General features: G+C 41.8%; 1 protein-coding gene across 22 annotated transcripts in view; it reads left to right on the forward strand.

The window, feature by feature from the left end:
- The window catches only part of LOC118422915 (dystrophin-like), a 232,797-nt gene that overhangs the window by 87,607 nt on the left and 133,762 nt on the right, over positions 1–11,428 (forward strand). For all 22 annotated transcript variants that reach the window (XM_035830778.1, XM_035830765.1, XM_035830766.1 and 19 more), the window contains one exon: positions 7,892–8,067. In XM_035830778.1, coding sequence (XP_035686671.1) covers positions 7,892–8,067 — 176 coding nt within the window. The remainder of the gene's footprint in view (positions 1–7,891; positions 8,068–11,428) is intronic.

An 11,428-nucleotide genomic window follows, 5' to 3' on the forward strand; every position in this document is an offset into this window, starting at 1 on the left:
ACAAAATCACTGTAGGTGTCTCAGCAGGAGTTCATGCTTACGTTCCCATGCATGCCCGATCTTGATGTCGCAGTAGATGTAACTCCCTCAACTAGAACTGAAAATGACAGCTTGTTTTCTTGAAGAGCAGAGGTGGTCTTGCAAGTTGTTTTTACTGGAATATGTGATACAAAGTCACTGTAGGTGTCCCATGCATGACCGATCTTGATGTCACAGTCGACGTTACTCCCTCAACTAGAACAGCAGTGGGGTTCTGAGAACTAAAAACTACAGCTTGTTTCTTCGAAGAGCACAGGTAGTCTCGCAAGTTGTCTTTACTCGGATATGTATGATGCAAAATCACTGTAGGTGTCTCAAGACCTTGCTTCAGAAGGGGTGGGTCTTGAAATAGTGGCTCGGGAGTAAAAAAAAGTCCCTTAGCAATGGGATTCTGAGAACTAGAAATGACAGCTCGTTTCCTAGAAGAGCACAGGTGGTCTCGCAAGAAGCTTCTTGTTGTCACTGGGATCACTCAAGACCAACAGGAGTTTCTGCTTCAATAGGGAGGGGTCTTGAAATAGTGGTTGGGGAGAAAAGAAAAGTCTCTAATAGCCTTTCTAAGGGCCTAGAGGCAGTGGGTTGTTTATCTACTGTGTCTAGGGTGTGGAATTGGAAGGTCAAGCCAAGCCCATCCCTCTCCTTCCACTTTTACCTCCCCATATGAACATGAAGTCAGGTACCCATTTTTACAGCTGGTTGGAGTAAGGAAAGTCGTGTAAAGTACCTTTCACAAGGACAGACGAAAAGCTAGGAATGTTAGAAAGGTACTCTCACCTCTCAAATAAACGTACCGGTACGTTTATTTTTTTCCGCCTCAAAATCCACCCGGTACGTCCTTATTTTAGACGGTACGTTTATTTTTTTTTTCAAATTGGGGCTTTCTTTACTAACCAGGGACCCCAAAAATATTGAAAGTTTGGTATTTTCTGCCCATATTTCCGCTGTATTTTTGCTTAATATTCACTATTTTTCGGACAAGGCATCGCGGATTTCCCTGCCGCTAGCGCTATGACCCAAACATAACTAGGGATGCGTACCGGTATGCAGGACCAGTTCTGGACTTGCAAAAACGTTTCGGTTCAGGTCCAAAAATAGCGGAACACAAGTGATTCGGTACTGGACTCGTAAAAAAATATATCCTTTTCGTTTTACACCATCTATAACCTTCCAAAAATCTTGAAATGTTGCGCTGAACAAAGACGAAAACATCGAGGTCACATGCTACACACACAGTCGCTTACTTCCGTAAATTCTCTATCAAAACACAGAAATTAACCACCAACCAAACAAATTAAAAAGTTACCAATACTTTTCCACTATTTTTCACCCGTAGTCAACTTGTTTTAATGTTCCAGCAACGAAAAAATCATTCCAAAACAAAGCATAGCGTTCAATCGGCTCGAAAAGATCCGCCATGTTGGATTCATCAACTCACGCCGAATCTCGCGGTAATGCGCGAGAGAATCATATATTTTCTGCAGTACCGGTATTTCTCGACAGGGGGCAGTGTCTATGACCTTGGTTTCTGCAACATTGAAAATAGCACAAGTGGCGAATAAGGTATTCTAAGTTGGAATGTTTCTTCAAAATGTTATTTTGTAACAATGATTATAAAATAAACTTCTTTTTTCATTTCTTCAATTTTTATTTTCAGTCATTTTTTTAATTTTATTTTAACCTTTGTTGATGGTGTGACACTCAGATAAAGAAAATATGTGCAATAACATGGGGATTATTCTGTTCATTATTTATACAATTAACTGATATAGTAATAAGAAATAAAAATAAAAAAAAATAACTGATATGGTACTGAGGCACAAATAAATAAAAAGAGCCTACCTGCTTATCATCTTCTCTTGGACTGAAGTAGCATGGGCACAGTTTACATGTCAATTTGGTAATTTTCCGGGGGGTACTTTTATTCCAGGGGGTACTTTTATTAGATTTTGAAGATTTGTCCGGGGGGTACTTTTATTCCAGGGGGTACTTCTATTTGAGAGGTGAGAGTAGTGTTATACTGTGGTATAACGCTACCTTTCTAACATTCTATCATTCCAAGCAACTTGCAAGACACATGTTGCGCCTTCATGAATCAAGTTTCATCAAGTTGGTAAACTTGCCAACATTATTATAAGGCTACATTTTTCTTGGTAGGTAGCCTGTATGAAGTGTCTTACTTGAAGCAATTATCGATGTGATGCTAGCAGGGCGTAATCCAACATAGAGAGAAGGCTCCATCCGTGTTGGTCATGAATGTATGACTCTCTAACTGACTTCAAATATATCTCAATCCTGACGCCAGACAGCCTGAGAGACCAAGCTGTTCCTGATCCTTCCCTCCCTATGGGAACGGGCACCAGCGAAATAGAGCTGTTCCTTGTGGTTATAGATGCATTACAGTACGCGCGACTGCGCGGGGAAGGCATGTCGTACAAGTACCTTGCTGACGGAATCGGAGTCGCCGAGGGAGTCTGCATCGCAGGTCGCCAGATCGAGCCGCTGCGCTCGCCGTTCTCGGAATTAAATGTCAGTTCCCATCTCCATTGATTTTAGTTTTCATTATGCAGGAGATTAGCCCCTTCCTTACTCAGGGCTCGAAATACCACCTGCACATGCACGTTAGTGCAGGTAAAACTGGAGCTGTGCAGGTATTTCTGGTGTCTACCTGAACCTTACCTGCACTGGTCCATGTACTGGGTTTCATACATATATTGTACATGTCCTTTGATTTAGATGTATATAGGATTGTTACTAGCTGCATTGACTGTTACCACTTATAAAGTATAATAGAAAAAATAGCTATAGTTCCTGAGCAATTTTAGTATGATCCATACTTCCTAAATCCATAGTGGTGCAGGTAAAATTTGTCTAGTGCAGGTAATTTTCAATGTTACCTGCACCAGTGCAGGTATGCAGAAATAAGTATTTCGAGCCCTGTTACTGGGAATACTGATGTTTGAGTAACGCTGACACGGAGGGCAGGCTGGCTCTCGCAGCAACTGTGTGGACTCGACAATGAGGCAGGACAGAAAGGAAAGTGATCTCGATCCAGTTTCAGCTTACTGAAGAGCTAGTCCTCCACTGGTTGTGAGAGAGAGGACATAGGCTGGCTCTTGCAGCAACTGTGTTGACTCTACAATGAGGCAGGAAAAGAAGGAAAGTGATCTCGATCCAGTCTCAGCTTACTGAAGAGCTAGTCTTCCACTGGTTGTGACTGAGAGGACAGCCGCTATGTACAGTATTTACAGGTTCATTGCACCGGGGAAATTCCCCTAGCTCCTTATGACAAGCACAATGGACAGTAGACCATGGCTTAATGTCCCATCCTAAGGACTGCAACCCTTTCCAGTAGCGTGCATGTTGGGTGAGTGACATAGCCGGAATCGACAACTCACAGCTTCTAGTTCCAGAGGCAGGGCCGCTAACCATTGGACTACATGTAAGCATACTGCCTAAAGGTATGATCATCAATGAGGCCCACACAGATAGATAAATCATCGTGTAGTGACAATGTCTGAGATTTGAAGAGACATGAATCTTATCAGAAGTGGTTCAACTCCCATTCATTCAAGTCAAGTTTACAGGCCTCAAGTGCAATGAGGAATCTTTACCCATATCTATCAAGTCCAAGGGCATTGGATAACCTGTACCCATTAGTTAACGTCGAGGCACTCTGATCTGTAAAAACTTGGAGACGATCCAGGGCGAAAGTTTGGACTGCATCCTCGACTACATTCTCCCATGAATGCAGGATCGTTGGGAAGAATACTGATCTGAAAATGAACTGTCGAAGTTTGTTTTATTTAGATCTTCATTAGTGTTACAGGAATATAACACTATCTCTTCCTGGAGTCAGCTCATATAGGATACAACTTGATCTGAGTCGATGGCTTTAATTTTTTTTAATCTGTAGCTCAACTGGTAGCAGCCTCACAGTTAAGTTCCTGGTTCCAATAAGTTGAATACAGGATCGTTGGGAAGAATTTCAGCCTGCAAATGAGCCGTCGAAGTTTGTTTGTGTCATTCAGAGCTCTATTTAATTTAGTGTTACATGAATATAACACTGTTCTTCCTGGAGTCTGCTCATATTGGACACAATTTGGTCTGATTTGATGGCTTTATTTTTTTTATGTCTGTAGCTTAACTTGTACCAGCCTCACAATTCAGCTGGTGATTGTGATTAAGTTCATAACTGGGAGAGTATTATTACAAAGAGTCTGCCAATTCTGTACCTCAAACATGGTAAAAGATGCACTGTACTGTTGATTGCAATATGTATGTCAATGATAGAAATACTCTATTTAGTTATATAGAAAGTAGATTCCTTCATTTTAGACACATGAGTAGCACTGACAAGTTTATATTTCTCATGCATTTTTACAAATCGACAATAGCTAAACCCATACAGTCCTACATTTTCACCATTACCAAGAAGCAAGAAGAAGCCGAACTTTTGTGTTAGACTAGATTTGTGATACTTTTCTATGTATATATCTTGACTTGTTGTGACCTGTACTTAGCTCGGTTGGGCAAAGCTGTACAGTAAAGGTCTTCATTCATTCATTATTCAATCCTGGGTAGGGCATCTCAGTTGGGGCTGCACCTGTTCGAAGGGATGCAAACTTGGAGCCCTATACTTCAGCACATTAGCCTCAAGCACGTTACATTCGAAAGGCTAGCAACCCCTCTCTGTAAAAATGTTGCGTTAATGAACTTGCTGCCCTATTTGACACTGAACGAGCAAATTTTGGTGTGAGGTAGCATTATCAAATTTATTTGTCATTAAGATGTTATATTGACCTTGACTTCAATGCCCTTCAAGTGAATTGCCGAAGAATCTTTCTCGCAGCATGCCGTCTCCCCAGGGTAAAATACAACACAACACAACAAAGGCACCAAAACAAGGCCGAGATCAATTGCTCATACACCGGGAGCGCTTTATTGATTGTGCCACCTGAGAAGGGTTTCACTGATTGTGTCGGATTACGTTATCAAGCTTTACAGTCGGAGATTTGTTTCCAATTCTCCACGCTTCCGTACCTTCTACCGATGGTGCGAAAATTGTAGCTTCTGTTGAGCAGCCTTTGTTAGAGTGTAATTGAATTGGATTCAGTGTCTCGCCCCGGGAGGGTAGGCTTCCACGGCGTGGGTAATCCGCGCTTGCAAACGGAATGCAAAAGGAAAGCTTTACGCTGCGGTAATCCCGGAAGAGGGATGTTCAGGATTCCAGAGGTAGGGCCACCTCTTAGCACGATACTGCAGACTGTAAATTAAGAGTTAAAAGCTGTACGTGTGATCCTTCTTTTATTCATATGAACTTGGAACGGTCTGTAGTTGCAGGGTGTGTGCGCCGTGGGGAACTGATTAGCTTTTAGCCCGCCCATGCACGTGCCAGCCGACCGACGGGCTTCGACCAAGTGACTTTCGATGCAAGGGTCAGCGCGATGGCTCCAAGTGATGGCTCCCCGAAGATTGCAGACCGAGGCCTAAATTAGACGCTTTCTTACCGGGAGTAGAATTATTCAGTAGACCCTGATTGCTGTACCGGTGGGATGATCCGGTGCCCACTCCTTTTGTAGCCTCCAGAATAGGCTAGAATGAAGCCATTGGAAAACCAGGTCTGGATTGACCTGTTGTTATTGAGTATGCAGCTTTGACTGTCATTACATTGCAAGGCTGTGGAAGAGAGGACGGCATTGCCAAGGAAAGGATCGGCTCAAAACTGTTTCTTGATGTGTTTTTCTTCAGAATGGTCACAATGAAGGCAATGGCAAACCAGGGATGGGGAAATCGTGGCTCGATTGATCTATTGCTATTGAGTATGCAGCTTTGACTGTTGTTACGTTCTGGAAGAGAGTATAGCACTGCCAAGGAAGGGATCGACTCAGACAACTGTTTCCTGCTGTGTTTTCTGCTTGAAGGATGGCTGGGAGGCTGTGTTACGGAGGTGTGATGTGATGTTGCGCATACGGCACTGGCCTTGGTACTGGAAAATTAGTTGCCAGTCATCTGCTACGACGTCATCTGGCACATGCATCAACCTTGACTGAGCGCGTCAAGCATTCGTGAGTTGTCGCTGTTGCGTGGTGATGCGCTCTGCATCATGCAGCACGTTCTGCTGTGTTGATTCTCACAGTGCCGTACTTCACACTCCGAAACAGGAGCTTGGATGCAGCACCTAAAGGTGCAAATACCGAATCTGGGAGCCTATAATAGTCCTCAAGTGATACTTGTCCCAAGGACAAAGTAATTCTGGAGGTATAAGAGAGTGAACCTCACTGGAATACCAATGTGCTTTGGGGCAGCGACCAGAAAATGGGTGGATGGAGTCACTGCCTGCTACCTCGGGAAGAAGGCTGGATCGGAATAAGTTTGTGTTAACATCGGTTCCAGGCTCGAGGGATATTTAACTGCCGGGAAGTTTTAAGGGACGGTACGTGTTTTTAAGGAAAAGTTGCGCGGGTTTTCAGCCGTTACTCTGATGTGAAAGACGATTGAGGAATGGTATCGGTAATATACGTGAGAAAGGACAACCTCAAGCCAACCGTTCACACTTCTACATCTTCAGAAAAGACACTGGAGCCGCGTAGTCCTGTTTGGTGGAACTGTATTTGAGCCAACACGCAAACGTATTTTGCCGCGTTGCTTTTTCAGTGCTTCAGTGAATGAGGAGTGGTATTGGTGCATGGGTTTTCAGCCATTGCTCTCTAACTCTGACGTGAAAGACAATTCAGGAGTGGTACTCGTGGGTTTGCAGTCGTTGCTCTTACTCTGATGTGAAAGACAATTGAGGAGTGTTATTGGCTATCCATGTGAGGGGGTGTTCCAGACATCACGGACGCACTTGTTAACATCGCGGAAGGCTGACATTGTGGCAAGGTAATCACAGGGTTCTACTGGGCTTGTGTTAGGTATTGGGCTGCTGGTCCTGTCCATGGTGCTGGAAGCCTAGCTGTGATAAGTGGTGGATCAATACGCTGGAGCACCCAAGCATATCCTCGTCTTAAATTTGGCTCTCTGCCATTTAACCCCCCACTCATGCTTTAGTTAATCTGATTTGCTGACTTTTTCCCCCGGTGACATTAGCGCCGGTGACGGTAGAGTTGGTTGGCGACACAGAGATGTGCAATTATTCAAGATGCAAGCCCGAAAATGTCGCTGCACAAAATGTCGCCTGCCTTGTAATTTAGGAGCATGCGTGTTCTCCAGGCACTTCATTAGGGGGGCCTTCTTGTAGTAATTAACCTCCAGCGATAAGAACACTTTCACTCGACATATTAGGAACAGCGGGGCACACCTCCAGGCTTAATGCGTTATCTCTGTAATTACTGCACATGTACTTCTTCTGCCAGCCCTTCTCAAGATATTTATTTTTGCCGTCTCTTACTTTGCATAGAAATTGCAAGACGGGATCAACAGCCACAGGAAACAATTGGAGCAGTGGTTTTCTTACCATAGATTGATTTTTTTCGTGGACTTTGTGTTAGCTGGGGAAAGCATATTTTGAAGTTCTGGGTCGGAGCAATGTGTCATAGTAAAACTGATGTTCTCGCTGTCTCTTATGTCGCATAGAAATTGCAAGACGGGATTGAGAAGCACAGGAAGGAAGTGGAGGGACTGAACGCAAACGTCTTCATTCCGTATAGATGTGTTTAGTTTAGCTGGGAGTTACTTTTGTGTTCTCGGTTGAAGATGTTCATTTTTGCTGTCTCTTACTTTGCATAGAAATTGCAAGACGGGATTGAGAAGCACAGGAAGCAATGGATTTTAGCTTAATGCGTTATCTCTGTAATAAGTGCACATGTACTTCTACCACCCTCAAGATGTTTTCGTTTTGTCTTATTTTCCATAGAAATTGCAAGACGGGATTGAGAAGCACAGAAAGCAAGTGGAGGGACTGAACGCAAACGGGCAGGAGATCGTTGAGCAGTGCACGTCCATCGACGCAACCCTTCTGAGGGAAAAGCTAGACGGGCTGAACAGAAGGTGGAGGGTGCTGTGCGCAGAGGTCAACGACAGGAAAGAAAGGTCAGTGGAAAATGGTTTTATTATTACCGTAGATTTGTTTATTTTTGCAGGGGCCTAATTTTGTGTTTTGGAAGCAGATTTCTAAGTTCTGCCTTCTAGCAATAATTACTCTAAAAGTTTGGGTAGGACATTTTCTCTGTGTTTCACTGAAAAAGATAAAATAATGTCACTTTTCCAGGTAAGGTCAGCCTTAAGTAGTGTTTTCTCACTGTAGAATGTGGAATGAAGACACGTTTATTTGTGCCACATTGTTTTTCACGTATGTGATTTTATACTACAACGAAGGATAATTTTGAGATTTATTGTATCGCAGAGGTCTAAACAGTTAAGATATTTGAGGTCACTCCCAAGTTTGACTAGTATTTAGATTGATGGTGTGGTAGCTCTTTTGATTTCTTGCTGCCCTTTGTGCCACTAGGCACTACAAGCGTCTGAACGAACAAATGAACACCAAAGAAACTGGGCCATAACAGCCCTAGGACTACTATATCATATAATCAGAGCCAGACAAATTACCAACAATCTGCACTGCCTCCACAGTTCCCTCCTATAGTTGTCACATTATTCCTTGATAACGGTCGGTAGCTATTGCCTGGAGCGGGGCCAAACCTGCCACCGAGTCAGTCATCGTACAATAGCCAATCTCTCTGTCTCTCTCTTTAATAATTGGAAAATTAATAGGTGTCCTGAGGGGGTCTGACCCGGTCCCCTGGCTGTGGAGCTATGATTGGTTGAGGTGTCAGGAAACTTGTATGTCTCACAGATTCGTTTTTCTAGGCCAACTTTGTTACCTCAAGGAGAAATGGAGGGTTTTTTTTTGGTGTGTCTGTGTCTGTGTTTCCGAATATTTGTGGTCAGCATAACTTAAGAACTTCTTGATGGACTGTAATAATATTCGGTATGTAGGAAGGTGTTTGGAAGACAAAGGTCAAGTTAGATTTTGGGCCCCCTGGTGTGTGACCTTGGTATTGCAGCAGAACTTCCTGTTGTAATCTTTTGTACAGATACCTGTGTTAGTAATGAACAGAAAGGATTTATCATCAAGTGCAAATGTAGGGTAAAAGAAAATATGTTGGAGCGATGCTGACATTTCACTATAGCATAAAAGATGAATCAATTGTCCATTTTTTCCAAAAGGGTAAGCACAGTTTACAACGAACACAAGATGTACACATGTTGGCATGAGTATTGTAGTCTAGCATATAAGTTTAGCTTTTTCTTCTTGGTAATGGTGCAAATGTAGTATTGCATGTGGGTAAGTAGAAGTTGGTTTGTTTTGTCAAAACTCATGCAGAATATAAATTTCCAGTGCTATAGATAGGTGTAGAGTCTGGGAATCTACCCTCTAAGCTGATATGACCCAATATTATGTGTGAAAGATGTGTCTTACGTCCTAAATGCAGTGCAGATTGTGTTTATTGAATGTTACACGTAAGCACCAAAAGTCAGCAGCTTGATGGAACATTCTTCGCCACACTTCCCTCGTCAGCAATTAGCATCCAATCAAATAATGTTTACTGTCTCTGCATATTTCATTCACCCGCCAGAAGACTGATAATGGTGCAAATGTAGTATTGCATGTGGGTAAGTAGTAGTCGGGGAAAAGCTCATACAGAATATAAATTTCCAGTGCTATAAATAGGTGGAGTCTGGGAATCTACCCTCTAAGCTGATATGACCCAATTTCATGTGTGAAAGATGTGTCTTACATCCTAAATGCAGCTCAGATTGTGTTTATGGAATGTAACATGTAAGCACCAAAAGTCAACATTCCTCGCCACACTTCCCTAATGTCATCAATTAGCATCCAATCAAATAATGTTTACCATCTCTGCATATTTCATTCACCTGCCGGAAGATTGATGACTCTTGTTTCCGAATAACAAGGCGCACTTGAATTGAAATGTCTTTGTAGAACGTGACATGATTTTGAGATAGGGTACACATAATTAGTTGGAATAATCCTCCTTACTGTGTGGCCGACTTGTATCATTTATATCATTCACAGAAGGTTGACGACTTAATTATAAATAACGAGGCTCAGTTGAATTGAAATGTCTATGCAGGACCTGACATGATATTTTTGAGAACATAAATAAGTAAAACAAAAAGGTTACATTTTCGTCAGTTTTCAAGAATCCTTGCTGCATTGTCTTGATACTTGGTATATGGCTAGGTCTTTATGGATACATAAAATGGTTACATTTTGGGCCTCCTAGCTGCTTGTTATAGTACCACAGCATAATCTAGATTTTTTGATATCTTGTTTTCCAATTGACAATTTAATGAGAGACAGATATGTAACTACTGGTTTCTTGTAGCAGAAAAAAATCAATGTTTGTTGATGACTTAAATGAGTCAGTTTGCATCATTGCAATGATCTACACAGTCATTGTTTGGGTGTGTTAGATTTCCCTGATATTTTCTTTTTATTGCCAATAAAGGTAAAAGTTGCTGACGTACATGTGTATCTGATTTCAATGATCTCAGTATCTTGTATCATAATAGGGATAATGATACTATCCATCAAATACGATTCATGCAATCACAGTTGTTAACAAAAGTTAAGAGGACTTATGAGATAATTCACTTAAAGTTTCCAGCTGTCTCCAGCTTGAAATTCTTTTCTGTTCCACGCACGCTAACATTGTAAATTTATGTTGTTCAATCTGTCATTTTAAGCTCAGAAAAAGAAATACACTGTCATCAATTTTGTATGTCTTCAAAATCAGATATTTTGGACCGATTTTGTGATTTTAGGGATGTAACATTGTAAATTTTTGTTGTTATATCTGTCATTTAAGCTCAGAAAAAAATACGCTGTCATCAATTTTGTATGTCTTCAAAATCAGATATTTTGGACCGATTTTGTGATTTTAAGGAGGTAACATTGTAAATTTATGTTGTTCAATCTGTCATTTTAAGCTCAGAAAAAAATACACTGTCATCAATTTCATGTCTTCAAAATCAGATATTTTGGACCAATTTTTTTTCCTGTACCTGAGCGAATTTCCTATTGTGATTTAGGAATGGGTCCTGGCGACAATCCTGCTTTCTATTTTTTTTTTTTGTAGTAGAGCAATCGTCGTTAAATGTCAGGCTCCAGCTTATCACTATTCCAGCCTAGTGGTAGCAATGGCATTGTGGTATGTTTTACAAGTCACAGTCATTAAGTCTGCCCAGTGAGCCCATCCATCCCGCATTTTGGCCTAGTCAGGGTTGGACAAGTTTTCTAAAATTCACTTGTCCTTTCGCCAAAGTTTTGGGCAAGTACATTAAAAATTTGCTTGCCCGAACCAACGTTCTACTTGCCCAAAACTCGAATGATCCTTTCATTGTTTTTTTTAATGGAATTCTTTTC

The sequence above is a fragment of the Branchiostoma floridae genome, chromosome 9 (genome assembly GCF_000003815.2).
Source record: "Branchiostoma floridae strain S238N-H82 chromosome 9, Bfl_VNyyK, whole genome shotgun sequence".
Lineage (NCBI taxonomy): Eukaryota > Metazoa > Chordata > Leptocardii > Amphioxiformes > Branchiostomatidae > Branchiostoma > Branchiostoma floridae.